The sequence below is a fragment of the Nannobrachium achirus genome, assembly GCF_963921795.1.
Source record: "Nannobrachium achirus genome assembly, chromosome: 7".
NCBI classification, from domain to species: Eukaryota; Metazoa; Chordata; class Actinopteri; order Myctophiformes; family Myctophidae; genus Nannobrachium; species Nannobrachium achirus.
Window position 1 is genome coordinate 54,646,622 of NC_137816.1, and position 17,507 is coordinate 54,664,128.

Consider the following 17,507-nt stretch of genomic DNA (forward strand, 5'->3'; position numbering starts at 1 on the left):
GAAGAATGAGTTTGGGATGGATATTCTTTTCTGTCATGTCGAATGGGAAAAGTATTTGTCTCATCAGCAGCAGCAGCTACGCAGCGAGGGCGAACAATGGAATTTGGAAAACAGAGAATATGAAGTTAGTCTTGTGTGAGCTGTTGGTACTGCATACAGTACATAGGGACATAAGGACATACAATGCATACATAGGGACATACACTGCATACATAGGATAAAGTCAAACGTAGGAGCGGTTAGCACCACTCAAAAAGAGAGGAAGTGAAATGTCAGCCATACAGTAGCGATACCATATGAAACTACATCAAGATCTGTTGTCTCACAGCAACAAATGCACAGTGGTGGCAAAGAACAGGGAACTTGGAAAGCCATCACTTTTGAGCCATCAGTGAACTGAGAAAAAGGACGAAGGAACTGAAATATCATGCCCAAAACATTTTCCCACCGTCGAAAGAACAGCAACGCTAATTTATCTGACCTTTTGTGAGCAGAGAGCGATTCTTGAGGCTGAGTCTGGACCCTGAGCAGAGTTATAGGGCCCTTCTGACCATCTGAGGTTTTTTAATTTGCATGTGCCTTCGTGTGTAATCTCTAACTTCTTATAAGCATGTGTGCCTGCAGGCCTTCCTCAGTGGTATTCAACGGTGTGTGTGTGTGTGTGTGTGTGTGTGTGTGTGTGTGTGTGTGTGTGTGTGTGTGTGTGTGTGTGTGTGTGTGTGTGTGTGTGTGTGTGTGTGTGTGCGCGCGCGTGCGTGCGTGCGTGCGTGCGTGCGTATGTGTGTGAGTGCGTGCGCCTATCCAGGGCAGACAGGAGGGGGTGGACATTGACCCGTGGGAGGATGCTGACTACAGCATCTACAGAGCCACAGACCGCCATGGCTTCATGCAGTGAGTCTCTTCCACATGTCTGACTGCATCGCCCTGTCTGTGTTAACATGTCTCACTGCATCCCTGTCTCTGTTGACCCCATTCTATAAATGATGATAAATCAGGGGTCCTCAATGTTTTCAGGCCAGGGACCCCTTGTCACGATCTGGTGTTGTGATGGTGAGCACCCAAACGCAGAACTCAACTCAAAGTATAAATTGCAGGAAACCAAGGTTTGCAGTAGACGAAGACTTTACTTAAACAAAAGCATACAAGGAATCAAACTTAACAGAACACAAACTGAGGAACGGACAGCAATATAATGATCCAGCAATGAGAGCAAACACAGACAGGTTTAAATAGTCTCTGGACAACTAGGCAGTCATTAGTCAACAGCTCACAGCTGTGATACTGGGAGGATCTCAGATTGTCAATCAGGTAGGCTACTCACAGGAGGGGAGGGGCAAGCAGGACAAGGTGAAGTGGGGGAAAAGGCTGGGGCGAGACCCTGGAAGGGCCACCGTGTGGCCCAGATCATGACAGTACCTCCCCTCCAAGGGACGGCTTCCAGACGTCCCAAGACCGCACTCGGGGTACTGAAACAGGGCCAAAGACCCCAGGGACGGAGATCCTCACAGGGGGGGAAGGGGGGCGTAGCTGCCAGGGCTCTGGCACTAAGTGGAGCAGAGGGCACAAGCAGCAGCGGCCAGCGGGTGCTCGGTGTCACTGGACTGCAGGGCACTACGTCACTAGCCCGGGCGGACCACCACCGAACGACGGCCCAACGGCTGGGGCCCCTGGCGAAGACGTCAGATCATGACACCCCTTAGCTGAGAGGGAGATAAAGTAGAGACCCCCCCCACTACATATTGTATAAGATTGTGTACCAGACTTGTTTGACAGCACTGTCATCAGTATACGGTATGTTGAATTTGTGTTAATGTGTTTTTTCAAACATTTAACCACTTAACCTCTACACCAAACCTATTTGCCAAAAATAGCTGATCTACAAGCTCTGTAGATCTGCTATTTTTGGCTAAAGTTCTCCACAGAATAGGGATGCGAGGGTTCAAGTTGTTAATTTAAAACACGGTGCCGCACTGTGAGCTTGTAGATCTGCTATTTTTCAAGCTAAAGTTAAACTAATAATGCATACTAATGTGTTCCAGGCACTGTATGTCTCACTGCCTCCTCCTGTCTCTGTTAACATGTCTCACTTGTTCTAAACGTCGGTTTCAATATATTTTCGGCTAATTGCGCTCCTACAACATGACCTTCTGTCTAATTGTCTTTGTCTTCCATCCCCAGTGAGGAGGAACTGCCAGCCCATAGTGCACACGAAGAGAAGGTAAGGCAACGTGTTGCAATTATTTGTGTCATATTTGGGCTGCGGGAATAAAATAGTATTCTATAGTTAGTTACACTATAGTATTCTATAGAAATATTATAGTATTCGATACTATAGTTATTCTATTGCAATTCTATTGTATTCATAAACATTCATACTTGATTTAAGTGTCGGGGGAAAAAACATCTTGAGGAAGTGTTTGTGTGTATTCAACTTACATATCCTACCTCTCACAACATGCGGGCGTGCGTCTGTCTGTGTGAGAGCGTGCACGTTAAAATGAGATCAATGATAGAGATTTGTTTGTGCTTGATTGATTGATTACATGATTACTTGATTGATTACGTGATTGATTGATTGATTGGCTTGTTTGCATTGGGGTCCTTTTGTACTCAATTCAGAAAAGGCCTGTGTATTTGTGTGAGCATGTGTGCACGAAATATATCGTCACTGTCGGGCAGAAACCTCGTATCTCCAAGTTTCAAATTTGTAATTTTTTTCGCAAAGTAAAGCACTGCTTCGTCATATGGCCATCACACAAAAGTAGTGAAAGCAGCCGATCTACAAGCACACAACGCCTCGCGGTAGATCGGCTGTTTTCACTAGTTTAAATCATTTTAAAAACAGTTTTGGACATACAAGGTTTCCACCCGATAACAACGATGTGTGTGTGTGTGTGTGTGTGTGTGTGTGTGTGAGAGAGTAGTTGGTTGGTTGGTGGGTGACTGGAATATCAGATTCTCCAGCTATCCACTTTCAGAGATGTGATCCTCAGGCACGTCTCTTAGCCTGGCACCGTCTGTGGCTCTGCCTCAGCAGGACTCCTCCCTCCCTCAGCCCTGTTCTCCTTATTGATTGGTTTAAATAACAACAATATAATCTGAAGCTCTAAGAGGACCACAGGGAACAGTGTAGGGTGTATCTTTCTTCATGCTATTGGAATGCACTTGGTTCTTGTAATAAATGATACCAGGAGTCACACTGCCCAAATGAAGGAGAGTGTTTTCATTATACTTCCAGAACTATTACTCAGTGACGTCAGTTCAGCAAAATCTAAGGTATGGCAACATGCCTGGTGTCTTGCACGCGCGTACAAGATACCAGTCATGTTGCCATACCTTAGCAACAGGCATGATGAATTTATTTTAAGAAGTACATTTTATTTGTTTCCCCTGTAGCCAAGGCATGGCAGCTGCCGCCCATACCTAGCCATACCCAATTGACGCCTCTGATATTACTAAAAGAAAGGAAGAAATTAAACTAGAAAGAATACTGTCAATAATATGCATGTTGTGCGTCCTTCAGCCTTGTGACACAAAAGTCATCACTTCTGGGCAACTTACCGATCATTCGATCCAAGTTGAAAATCCAGCCATCCACCAATGGCAAACAAATTGCTCAGAAATATGTTCAAAATAGTTTATAGCATAAGTAGGGATGGAGCTCGAAACAAGGGCCCGCTACAAACTCGATAACACATTTATTGAGAACCCGGTATCAATAAGCTTTGGGCTTATCAAGCTTTTTAGCTGAGGCCAAACTGGTCAAAAAACATCAATTTGGTGCACTTGGTAGAGAGTTTTTGATTTTTGGTATGGTGTTAGATATGGGTATAAGGTTTTCAAAAACCATCGCAAACAAGTTGGGCTCGCCCCCTAGTGGTCTGTTTGCAATGAATCAAATATTAGATACGTCAGTATATGGTTCAAACCCCAAATAATTGATGAAAGAGATGTTTCAATGGATTCTGTTACTATTGGGTATGATAAACAACATACTAAAGATTAAAGGAGCTATAGTCAACTTTTTCTTGAAAAACGGATGCTAAAATGAAAATAATGTTTCCAAAATATTTTATAAAAAAATAAGCTTCATATATGTGTTTCTATTAAAAAATTACCCCAAAAAGCGTAAAATAATGATAAAATAATAATTTTGGCCATTGTCAGACCGACACTTTGTTTACATTCTAGTCTATAGACTAGGATGTAAACAAAGTGTCGGCCCTACAATGAAAAAGTTGACTATAGCTCCTTTAAGGAAAAAATAACTACCGGAAAGGCACCATTTTCAAGATGGCGTCCACGATGGCTGCCGGGAGCTGAAAATGCCTATAAACTGGGTTTTAATGTGTAAAAATTGATAATAAATCTGCACTTGGTGAAGAATTTTTGATTTTTTTTGTATGGTGTTAGGTATGGGTAAAAGGTTTTCAAAAACCATCGCAAACAAGTTGGGCTCGCCCCCTAGTGGTCTGTTTGCAATGAATTCAATAGTACATTTGTCAGTATATGGTTGAAACCCCAAATAATTGATAAAAGAGATTTCTCAATGGATTCTGTTACTATTGGGTATGATAAACAACATACTAAAAGTTTTTGGAGCGTGTGCTAGCACGAGCTCCCTATACGTGGCTTTGTGTGTCCACTTGAAAAATTGTGTTGGTCAGCACGAGTTGGTCAGCACGGCGGGATCTGCGCATGTGCGACTTTTACCACGTGCACGCACGCACGCACGCACGCACACACGCACGCACGCACACACACACACACACACACACACACACACACTCAGTCAAGAGATATAGAGCAGCAGCAGCAGCTCCACACAGACACACGCAGTGAAGGGCGAATGTGAACTGAACGTCCTTTGTTTTTTTACACATTAAATAGGCATTTTTAGCTCCCGGCAGCCATCGTGGACGCCATCTTGAAAATGATGCCTTTCCGGTAGTTATTTTTTCCTAAACTTTTAGTATGTTGTTTATCATACCCAATAGTAACAGAAACCATTGAAAAATCTCTTTTATCAATTATTTGGGGTTTCAACCATGTACTGACAAATCTACTATTGAATTCATTGCAAACAGACCACTAGGGGGCGAGCCCAAATTGTTTGCGATGGTTTTTGAAAACCTTATACCCATACCTAACACCATACCAAAAATCAAAAACTCTTCACCAAGTGCAGATTTATTATGAATTTTTACACATTAAAACCCAGTTTATAGGCATTTTCAGCTCCTGGCAGCCATTGTGGACGCCATCTTGAAAATGATGCCTTTCCGGTAGTTATTTTTTCCTAAACTTTTAGTATGTTGTTTATCATACCCAATAGTAACAGAATCCATTGAAAAATCTCTTTCATCAATTATTTGGGGTTTGAACCATATACTGACGTATCTAATATTTGATTCATTGCAAACAGACCACTAGGGGGCGAGCCCAACTTGTTTGCGATGGTTTTTGAAAACCTTATACCCATACCTAACACCATACCAAAAATCAAAAACTCTCCACCAAGTGCACGAACTTTCCCAGTTTGGCCTCAGCTATGTTATCGAGCATAGCGGCCCATGACGTCATGTTCTAACAATCAAGACAAGAGGCGATCAAGAAATTATTACAGTACTATTCATAATACTATAAAGCCATTTAACACTTATTGCACACTAATGAATGATTGTTTTAATGATATTTAATGATGATATTTATTACTTTTGTCAATCATCTTCATAGATGGTGGTCAGCCACAAACCCAGTCACAACAACTGGCCAATAAAAAAAGATACCAGTTCTGTTAAGAATTTGTTGTCTCACATACAAAATATTAGAAAATGCTCAATATTGGGCTCGATAAAAGCCTGGCTCAATAAGCAGGATCGATGAGGTTCTCATTATCAATGAAAATGTACGAGCTCCATCCCTAAGCACAAGTAAGCCTTGCAGAGCCATGTGGCCTATTCGACAGAAGCCTATTCCTGTTTCTGTAGCGTGAGGCTTGATGCCCAAGTACACCCCCTGGACATGACGCTAGTATGTCTCAGGGACATAGACATAGTTTAGACCATATAGTTTAGCCAACATTTTGAAACATTAAAGGGATATTTTACTTTGGGGAAAAAAATGAACACCCTGAACAGTTTTTAATTTGCTTGATTCAATATTTAGATATTTGATGTAAATGGTATCAGTCCCTCCTCACCCATTGTAACTTCAAACTCCATTTTAACCATGATAGATTCATTAAAACCACCCATTATCTTTTGTGGTGACTCATACTACCCTCCTAATACGTGAGCAGGCCGTGTTTCTTTTTTTTCTTACTTTTTTCATTTATTTTTAATAATTCTTTGGGAAAATGGAAAATATGAAACGCAAAAAAAGAATTATTAGAAATAAATGAAAAGTGTTATCGAAAAAAAACGGCCTGCTCACGTATTAGGTGACTATTATGAGTCACCAGAAAAGATAATGGGAGTTTTTAATGAATCTATCATGGTTAAAATGGAGTTTGAAGTTACAATGGGTGTGTAGGTTTCCTTGTAAACTCAAATTTGGCGGTGGCTGGAACTGTGCCATCTCGCTCTTCCTTCTCCCGTCTTAACTTCTGACACCATGTAGTATATTGACGAGGCTTGACAACGACTTTATAGTTCAGTGAGTTTACTTATTCCACAGCGTAGCATACAGCAGCATAGCATTCACATAGTAACAACTGATCTACTGAAAGTTGCACGACAGTACCGTTAAGTGTACTGTAGCTATGGGTGCCCAAGAGGCACAACTCCTAATATGTGACAGGGAGGGTGTGTATCTTTAAACAAGCAACTTAAAAACTGTCCAGGGTGTTCATAAAAGCCTGATTAGATGATAAAATTACCAAAAGTTTTTTTTGAAAGTGAAGTATCCCTTTAAGGCCTTTCTTTACATTTGACCAGGCTTGGAATTTCGTCATTTTAGGGACAAGGCCATTTGGCCTTTGGTGTTGTCCATTTTTGAGGGCACAAAGGCCAAATGCCACAAAGGCCAAAGGCCATCAAATAAACCACGTTTTTAGTCAATTGAAAGAATTTGTTGAATTTAAGGGTTAGGGATGATAACCTAATCTGCAGTGAAATAAATGGTATTTACAATCTGATCCATGCTCACCTGCACCAATCAAAGTCACTGGATTGGTTTAAAGATGGGGACTCTGGGGAGTTAAGATTTCAGAATCTCAACAAAACACACCGGTGTCTACATGACAAGAAAGAGACACCGGTGTCTACTGTCTACATATTGACAAGAAAGAGACAGAGGAGAAAGTGGTATAGTCAGCTGGGGCATGCAATTGGTTTGAGGGGCACAAGGCCAAACTAAGGCCATGGCCTTCATGGCCTCCATGAAATTCCTAGCCTGCATTTGACTGTCCATTTCTGTACCAGTACTTCTGCCTTTCAGAGAACAGTGCTTCTTGACACAGTCCAGGATAGCAGGTATGCTACGGAATCTTACTGTTTAAAACGCTAGCTTGTATTCTGTCGTCCTCGTAGCGTAAGCAGCTGGAGATAGAGCGAGTGGAGAAATGGCTGAAGATGGTGAAGAAATGGGAGAAGTACAGGAACAGTGAGCGGGTAAGTACTTACTGCAGGAGCCACACCTAACAGCTAATGGGTCTCTGGGTTTATTTTGGCCGGATTGTGTGCTGGGAACTTGGGGTGAAAAATGTATGATTGACAAAATAAATGAGATAATCACAGGGAAGTATATTAAAGTAATTTCCATGTATTTTTTCTGTGACTTGCAGCTTATTAGACATGTTGGTAAACCCCACCCATCCCATAGTAATTCCATGTCGGTTCAAATACTAATGCTAAATTCTTCCCAGCTATGCTTTAAGACCATAGGCTGGCTCACTCGCTGTTGTCAGGGACGTGCAGAGAATGTAGAGAGGCAGGGGCTGAAATTTCTGAATGGGCCTTTTGGTGAAAATATCGAAAATAGCAGACCTCCAAGTTCACAACGCGTCGCACTGCGACGCGTTGGAGCTTGGAGGTCGGCTATTTTCAGTACTTGATAGTTGATACCACACTGAACTATAAGCATAATCAAGTCAATACTGGAGATGTGGAGTACGGCATGGATTTCTACACAGAGAGGGCAATTCTTTCAACATAAGATGCTGCATTCAAGTTCATAAGAGGCAATTCTCTTGAATGCTTCCTCCAGGTACATGGCATGATGGAAAGAGGGCATTTGCATTTCTTTCACCATAGTAAAAACTGCATTCATGGTCTGGAGAGGGCACTTTTTACTGACGCATAAAAGGGCAGGGGCTCAAGCCTCCTTTGATGTCTATGTGTGCCCGTGCCTGCACGCTGTTAAAGCCTCTCATTTGGCCTGCTTTAAACAATTAGCTCTCCTCTCCTTGTATGGCGTCTGCTCAACACTCTTGTCCTCTCCTTTTCCCCTCCCATCCTCTCTTCTCCTCTCCTCTCCTCTCCTCTCTTGTCAGATGGTAAAGAGGGTGTATAAGGGCATTCCCCTACAGCTCCGTGGTCAAGCGTGGTCTCTGATGCTGGACGTGGAGAGAGTTAAAAAGCAGAATGAAGGCAAATACGAGGTAGTGACTACAACTTACTTCATATGATATGCAAACCGGTGTCCTGAGTGTAACGTACTGTATGAGGAAAATGGCATGCAAATGTAAATACGGATCAATTGTACAGTAGAGTCGGTCTGGTTATGAATGAGTCATAGGCTACACGATGTAGATACATTACACACAACGCGAGGACACTAGCCTGGGTGCCAGTCTGTTCGCTCCGTTCCGTGATTTGTTTTGTCTCTCCGCATCACAGTCTAACAAACTGCGGCTTCCGATTGGTCTGTGGTGCGGAGCAACCCTAACCCTACTCTGATTCGTTGGAACAACACCACGTGGCTTTCCAGCCACCGCGGCTTCCGATTGGTCTGGGGTGCAGGGCGGGACAAATACACCAGTCTGTATTGGCTGGCTGATGACGTAGCTACCCTAACCCTACTCCGATTTGTTGGAACAACACCCAATCAGCAACGACCTCGCTACGTCAAAACGGACGTTCAGAAATGCGAGTCAGCGGATTCATTTCCAGACTGTGCGGAGAGACAAAACAAATCGTGGAGCGGAGCGAACAGGCTGGCACCCAGGCTACGAGGACACATAAAGAGTGGCATGGAGTGGATAAAAGAAGCCTCCCTCCATCCAATGATTTTACAGCCTCTAGCAGATGGAAACATGAAATGACACAGAGGCGTTCCCGGATTGAAAGGTATAAAGACGTATAGCTTACTACAGGGCTTAACGGGTAAACACTGTAGTGTCCCAACACAAACCTGGCCATCACAGCAGACATTAGGATTAGCATGTATTCCTATGATGGATGAGGATGAGTGAAGCAGATTAGAGGTCAGTGAGAGGTCTCGTCTTTGCATTCACTTTGTATGTAATCGCGCCGCTCGAACTACCCAGGTTTGAACGCAGCTTTAGCCATAATGGTGACACTTGCTTTCTTCTTTCCACAGAGAATGAAGGAGCAGGCGCGGCTGTACTCGTCTGAGATCAAGCAGATAGACCTGGATATCAACAGGACTTTCAGGAACCATATCATGTTCATGGACCGATTTGGAGTGAAGTAAGCACCGGTTTCCAAATATTTCCAGTATCACTTTCTTTTGAAAAAAACATGAAACACAGCTACACAATATGACCAGGGATTAAAGGGGATAAAACAACCCCCCTCCCATTTTATCTTGACTTTAAACTTGCAGAACATGCCTCAATTCTGCTTTTAAAATCTTGGATACTTACTTGTGTTGATACTTGGATAAATACCTTCATCAAGCTATCTACCTTCATCACCTTAAATTCCATGTTTTGTGTTTCTGTGCTGACATGTCACTGGCAGCGGCTATAGTTTGTCTCCCTGCTCTTATATTGAGACGTTTTGATCGTGTCAAAGGTCATGTCTCACCTAGAGACACAGGATCTGACTTCAGCACTTGCGCAGGAAACTGGGTTCAAATCTGAGGAAAGTTACATAGTGGTGCTTTAAATACAGGTTCAGTTAAATTATCATAATTCGACACATTTGGAATTGCAGATTTGTGTGGCTCCGTTTTCGTTATAATTCGTTGTCATTTGAGTTGCTTGGCGAGTTCAGATCTCTAGTGTTGTTGCCATTTGTAGTGCAAGTTTAGAGTGCAAACTGTTCCACTGCTTAATGCAGGGAATTTGATTTTGCAACCTCAGCGTGAACTCAGACTGAGGAGGGGGGGGGGGCAGCAGAGAGAGAGAGAGAGAGAGAGAGAGAGAGAGAGAGAGAGAGAGAGAGCGAGAGAGAGAGAGAGGAGCATGCAGAGTTCTTGCCTGTGTGCAGGGCTTGTTTGGAAGTGGAGCCAGTGGCGGAGTGATGTCACCGACAGCCTAATAGACCACAGAGGCCTGCTGCAGTGGAAAGTCTGGGACAGCAGCCTTGTTGCACAAAATGCTTCAATATTTTACAGTGAGCAGCAGTGACCCTGCAAGAGAACGCACAGTCGCTGCTGTTACAGTATGTGCTATGGCATTGGTTCTCAAACCTTTTCATGTCAAGGACCCCCAAACTGACATTTATTCACCCACAGACCCCCATTTGAAAAGATATGCCAGGGACCCCCATATAAGAGAAGATTGTTACAGCTCTAGCAGTGATTCTGAATCATTTTAATTTCAAGGACCACCAGTTTGACATATATTAGGCTACAGACACCCATTTAATGCCATTTCTATCTTTAAGACCCCAATTTATATTGTAAAATCAATGTTAATTTAACTCTGAGAGTGTACAAATGGACCCTAACGGGTCCATTTGGTTCCATTTGTACACTCTCAGAGTTAGATACCCATAAGGGTCCATTTGGTTCCTAACTATCATTTAGCTGAGGACCCCCTGGAACTCTCTCAAGGACCCCTGGGGGTCCCCAGACCCCACTTTGAGAACCAATGTGCTATGGCGTGCAACATGGCTAAGAGGCTGTTGTGACTTACTGTTGAAGGTCTGTTGACAGTGATATTCAATATTGTGATAGACAGTACACAATTCATATCCATTATTATATTCATTGTTTGTAGTCTGTACATACGTACAGTAGGTACTGTATATTTATAGTTGATAGACTGTTAATAGCCATGCATATCCACCCGTATTCTCGCTCTTGATAGACTATAAAATATATTCCATGGTGATTTGTGTACCGTATTGCTACAGTATGTAGGCTTACTAGGCTACAGTATATTCATTCATAAATGATGTTCACTGTACATTATTGATAGACTGTAGGCTACATATGTTTACTCATTCAGAGACCAGTGCAGATATCTAGGACCATCTATTTCTGCTCAGTAATACATTTTATTTTATTTTAACTTCGATGGTCTTACTCTCATTTGTACCTCTAATGTGTTTAATTGTTACTGCTGAATTTCCCTCTGGGGATCAATAAAGGGTTATCTTATCTTTTAGTGTGTAAGATTCATTTGGATTAGGCTATATGTTAATTGTGACCGTAGGGAGCAAGTTTACTATGAGAACCGTCACAGCTTGTCCGTATGTATGTATACGTGTAACGCCTGAGACTGTGGTTCCCCTGACACATCACTGTGACATCACAGGTGACAGGGCAGTGATGTCAGATACGCAGAACAGGGATCTCCATATAGATGGCTTTTGACTTTTAGCCTTTAGGCGTCTTACTGGTAGTATGACATGCCTTTTTTGTGTGGTCAGTCCAACAACTATAAATACCTATACAGTAGCTGCATATGTATTATGTATGAATGAATGAATACATGGATTGCATGTTCCACATGAAGACCTGCTATTTACTGATCTCTCCTCTTCCACACAGGCAGCAAGCTCTGTTCCATGTTCTGTCTGCGTACTCTGTCTACAACACAGTGAGTTTATTGTCACCAAAATAACCGTTCATCCCAGAATCCTTGTTGGAAATACAGTGGATAATATGCAGTGGTGTAAAGTAACTTTACTTAAGTACTTTTACTTAAGTTCTGTACTTAAGTACAATCTTGAGGTATTTGTACTTTCCAATTTCCAATACTTTTACTTCTACTCTACTACATCTCGGATCCAAATATTGTACTTTTACTCCTCTACAATTATTTGAAAACTTTAGTTACTAGTTACTTTGCAGATATAAATCATAATATTAGAAAAAACACATAAACCACATGAGCCCTTTTTTTATACCTAGGCTATTTGAAAATAGCCGATCTACAAGCCCACAACGCTGTGGGCTTGTAGATTGGCTATTTTCAAAGAGTGTGTACTTTTGGTACTTGGAGTACATTTTGATACCCATACCCAGACTGTAAGGGTGCCCTCACACCAAAATACCTATGAGGGTGGAATCCGCGTTCCGCCAATGCATTTCAATGAGAGTGAAGCGGTTTCATGCCAGCAGAGGATTTCTGCAAAAAACGCTCCCTTCTCATTGAAATGCATTGGCGGAACGCAGATTCCACTCTCATAGGTATTTTGGTGTGAGGGCACCCTAACAGAGTATTTCTATATTGCATTACTGATACCTTTACTTAAGTAAAATATTTGAGCCACTGATAATATAGTACAGAGCTAGACTTTGTCTTCTAAATGTGTAGTATTAGCGGTGTGTCGCTGTCTGCTGTCTGTTCATTAACATAATGACCTGCAGGAGGTGAGCTACTGCCAGGGAATGAGTCAGATCGCTGCGCTGCTGCTGATGTACATGAACGAGGAAGACGCCTTCTGGGCTCTGTCACAGCTGCTGACCAATCAGAGACACGGCATGCACGGTGAGGAGGACAAGCACCACTGCAGGGAAAAACTAGAACTGGACTCTGTCAAGGTGCCAACTTGCTCCTTGTGCACAAGTAGACCATACATGGCCTACTTGTGCGCCAGCAGAGCGTGCCATGAGGTGTTCCTTCAGTGACATCACCACTGGCATCACCAGGAATGCTGGTAATGGCTGTTAATGATGACGTTAACAGAAATGCTGGTCCTTGATTGGCTACGGGCTTGGCACAAGTAATAACTAATCCGATTATCCTGTTAATAAGAATACTATTATTAGTAGTAGGTCTATTTTTAATAATAATTCTCCTATGAATAATAAAACTACTTTGTATTTTGTTTCTGTTGGCGAGACTGTGCATATGCCTTGACTTACACCAGGATTGTGTATATGATCTCGCGTTTGAATTTATTTTGCATGTCAGGGCGATATGAAAATGAGGAAATAGCCAGCACACAATGAATGTCCTTTTTGACAACGCTGAAACGTGTCCATGAGAGGTAATAAACCATGTGAAAAGGACATTCATTGTGTGCTGGCTATTACCTCATTTCCATGTTATCTTAAAGACTTATATTTAATCTGGAGTGTTGCAGGCTTTCTTCTTAATTGCAGGCGTTTCTCTCAAGTCAGGGCGTTAACCAATAACCATCTTAGATCAGACTGTATAGTAGATCAGGGGTCTTCAACAGGGGGTCCGGGACCCCTAGGGGGTCCTCAGAGTTACTACAGGGGGGCCACCAGATCTTTGTGATAGGATAATTATTTTAAATTAACAACTTGAACCCTCGCATCCCTATTCTGAGGAGAACTTTAAAAATAGCAAATCTACAAGCTCTCAGCGCCTCGCAGTGCGAGACATTGAGAACTTGTAGATCAGCTATTTTCGGCAAATAGGTTTGGTATAGAGAGCAGACCAAGTACAGAGTGAAAGGTCAAGTTATCTAAAAACATGAATCCAACATAGACTGATGACAGTGCTGTCAAACAAGTCTATGAATCTATCTATGAAATTGATGAAAATCTGCATCACAGATTTATACAATATGCTTCATTTCTCTCTCAGCTAAGGGGTCCTTGGCCTGAAGACGTTGAAGACCCCTGCAGTAGATAGATAGATAGATAGATAGATAGATAGATAGATAGATAGATAGAGATAGTAGCCCACCACCGTACAGTACATGACATAGATGACAACACATTCATGCTGGCTGGCTGACTGACTGCGTGTTCCTCGCTCCCCTGAAGGACTCTTCGTTCCCGGGTTCCCTAAACTGCAGCGGTTCCAGACACATCATGATCAGATTATTTCCAAACTCATCCCCAAGCTGAAGAAACATCTGGTGAGATCACAGGCCTTGGCCTGAGTAATGCAACAAACGTTCATAATTTCGTAACAGCAATTTATGAAATGAGAACTGTGTCTGATAACCTTAAAGGAGTAGTTCACCCCCCCAAAAAAAATCTCTCTCTCTCTCTCTCTCTCTCTCTCTATATATATATATATATATATATATATATATATATATATATAGATATAGATATAGATATATAGATATAGATATCACCCTGGCCACAATATGCCCTCCGGTTGGTACCAAGATTTCTAGCGGAAGTGCTGCGTTTAACAGAAGTTACGTCATGCGGTGCGGGTCTGTTTACATTCCCCAGCGAAAAAGTAAAAATAGATTGTAGCATCGCCTGAATCAATGTTTTTGTTTGTATATTGTTTATTGCGAGTGCAACCAACGCTTTATTCCAGCGGGGAATACCTTTGCACTGTGAAAAAAGACAAACATTCTGCCCCACCTCCTAGAACGGTCTCTGCCTCATATTGTCACCAGGCTTTTCTCTTCGCAGATGAGTAAGCCTGGCTACGCGAGGCTATATAGATATAGATATAGATATAGATATAGATATAGATGGTGACTCAAATGCATTTGGGTCCCCATCTGGAATCAATGGGGTTACATTGTAATGAAATATTTGTCTTAGGAATTGCAACTAAAACAAAACAAAAATAGTATTGAACTCAATGTCGTGAGTAATCAATAGGAAAAAAATAACATTTCGGGGGTGAACTACTCCTTTAATGTACTTTTAAGGTGCATAATTTGGAGTATGGCATTTCCTACAAGTACATTGACTGTCTCTGTCTTTGTATCCATATGTTGCATTTCTCTATCTCTCCCTCTCTCTCATCTCTCTCCCAATATCACCCTTGGTCTCTCCATCTTTCTCCATCTCTGTCATTCTATTTCTGTCCCTCCATTATTAACCAACCCATCTCTGTTGTCTCCCCTTGGCTTATCACTCCTGCACGTCTCTCAATCGCTCTCTCTCTCTCTCTCTCTCCCTCGCTCTGCAGGACAGAGAGACGATGTCCACAGGGATTTACACCACCAAATGGTTCCTCCAGTGTTTCATTGACAGGGTGAGATAACCTTCCTTCAATTCCTCCTCCTCTTTCCACACAGTAGATCTGCTATTTTTTGAAAAAATTAGACAATTTGTGCAAGTCTTTGAATATTTTGACCTGATTCTATATAAATGTATTCTAAATCCTTCTTGTAAAATGGTGTAAAGTGTAAAGTGGTTCTCAAACTTTTTCATGTCAAGGACCCCTAAAATGACATCTATTTGCCCGCAGACCCCCATCTCAAAATATGTTGTTCAGGGGCCCCCCCCCCCAGAAGCAGAGATTTGAATGCTAAAGTTCAAAGATTTGCACACATTTTCACGATTTTTCAAAAACTGTGCCGCGCTGTGAACTTGTATATCTGCTATTTCTTTTTTTATAGTTAAAGCATAAATGTGTCTTTGAAAGTATAACAATAGAGTTAAAGCTGTAGTACTCTTAAGTGAAAAAACTCTACAAATTAATGATCAGAATTTTGTTTAACTTACATTTTTTAACACAAAACTTTTAGTTTTAAGTTAACCAATAAATATCACTTTTGCATTCACCACATTCAGCTGGTTCATCGGAGCTGGATTGAAACAATCAACGCATTTAAAACCCAGATATTCTTTGTATGATTAAAACCGAAAAAGAAAAATAATAACAGTGCCTGGTGATATTCAATCTACATTAACAGTTTTTTAAGGCTAAACTACTATTAGCCTTCGCTAGTGTGCTGCATGCCCACAATCCTGTGGTGTTGGTGGTCTGGCAGGGGCAAGGCTGTTGTCAGCACTTGGCGGTCCCCGGATGGGCCCTGTGGGTTCCTGTGGTGTGGGAAGAAGACAAACCCCCTGACTCCAGCTACATGCAGCAGGAAGCAAGAGACCCGGGGATGGGAGACATGAAACCGCTGGCACTGACAAGTTCGAATGAACTACCGGTAGCCAGAAATGAAGTCTAGGGTTGAGACCGTAACAATGTTTTTGCTCTTACTTTTGTAGACCCCTTTCACCCTGACCCTTCGCCTGTGGGATATCTTCATCTTGGAGGGAGACAGGATCCTCACCGCCATGGCCTACACCATCCTCAAAATACACAAGAGTAAGGAGATTCTTACACCATCCTCAAAATACACAATCATCAGTACTTTGCACGTTTCTTAGTTTTACTATTGATGCAGCTGGTCATCTAACAACTCTGTCTGTGTGCATGTGTGCGCCTGTGCATGCCTGTGTGTGTGTGTGTGTGTGTGTGTGTGTGTGTGTGTGTGTGTGTGTGTGTGTGTGTGTGTGTGTGTGTGTGTGTGTGTGTGTGTGTGTGTGTGTGTGCAGAGCGCCTTCTGAAGATGTCTCTGGAGGAGCTGAGAGAGTTCCTACAGGAGAGAATCGCTCAGAGCTCCGTGTACCACGATGATGTCATCATAGAGCATCTGCAGGCCTCCATGACGGAGCTGCGCAAGATGAAGCTGGACATACCTCCTCCAGGTGATCTATTTAGTGCTCGTCAGGGAGGGTCCCAGTTAAAATATGATTTTTATGGGGGTCACAGCCTAAAAAGGTTGAGAACCACTGCTTTATACTATTGTCCTACATGCAAAATGATGATTTCCAAAACTTTGCTCATTTGGTTGTCAAAGTGTGTGTTTACGTGTCTGTCCGGGTTTACCATGCATATCTAGAGAACCGTCTGACAGATGGACTTCAGTCATTTAGTGTGTGTTGCATAGGACCTGTTCTGTTAGGTGACATCACAGTGACGTCAGAGCATGATGTCAGAGCGACAAACCCATAGAACCACAGTATCTGGCGTTAGAGACAGAGATACGGGCAAGCTGTGACCATTCACATACTAAACTGCAACCTACGGTCGCAATAATGACACGCTCCTCGGTTACGCAATACCCGTTATACCCAGACAAACGGGCATCATCCTAGTAATAATTGTAGATGACCAGATGACATTCAACAAATGAACATTCAACCAGTGGTTCTCAAAGTGGATTCCAAGGACTCTGTGGGTTCCTCTAGGTGCCGGCTACACAGAGCTGGATATTTCTGAAGCTAGACATTTTTTTGTGCGGTTGGGGCTTGCAGCCACACGTACTGTAGCTGGATATTTTGGCCACGAAGCTGGATATTTTTGAAACCGGATAAATAAGTGGAGACATTGAAATATATCTGATTCACTGGATCCGTGTTGACATGGAACCTGGATATCTCTGAAGACTTTACTGTGTGTGTGCTTGTCCCCC

General features: G+C 42.4%; 1 protein-coding gene across 1 annotated transcript in view; it reads left to right on the forward strand.

Annotated features, from left to right (window-relative positions):
• The window catches only part of LOC308287886 (USP6 N-terminal-like protein), a 32,446-nt gene that overhangs the window by 11,397 nt on the left and 3,542 nt on the right, over positions 1 to 17,507 (forward strand). The window contains exons 3-13 of the mRNA XM_080729213.1: positions 806 to 891; positions 2,179 to 2,218; positions 7,533 to 7,613; positions 8,495 to 8,602; positions 9,544 to 9,653; positions 11,908 to 11,956; positions 12,730 to 12,850; positions 14,101 to 14,195; positions 15,221 to 15,286; positions 16,258 to 16,357; positions 16,588 to 16,740. Coding sequence (XP_080585339.1) covers positions 806 to 891; positions 2,179 to 2,218; positions 7,533 to 7,613; positions 8,495 to 8,602; positions 9,544 to 9,653; positions 11,908 to 11,956; positions 12,730 to 12,850; positions 14,101 to 14,195; positions 15,221 to 15,286; positions 16,258 to 16,357; positions 16,588 to 16,740 — 1,009 coding nt within the window. The remainder of the gene's footprint in view (positions 1 to 805; positions 892 to 2,178; positions 2,219 to 7,532; positions 7,614 to 8,494; positions 8,603 to 9,543; positions 9,654 to 11,907; positions 11,957 to 12,729; positions 12,851 to 14,100; positions 14,196 to 15,220; positions 15,287 to 16,257; positions 16,358 to 16,587; positions 16,741 to 17,507) is intronic.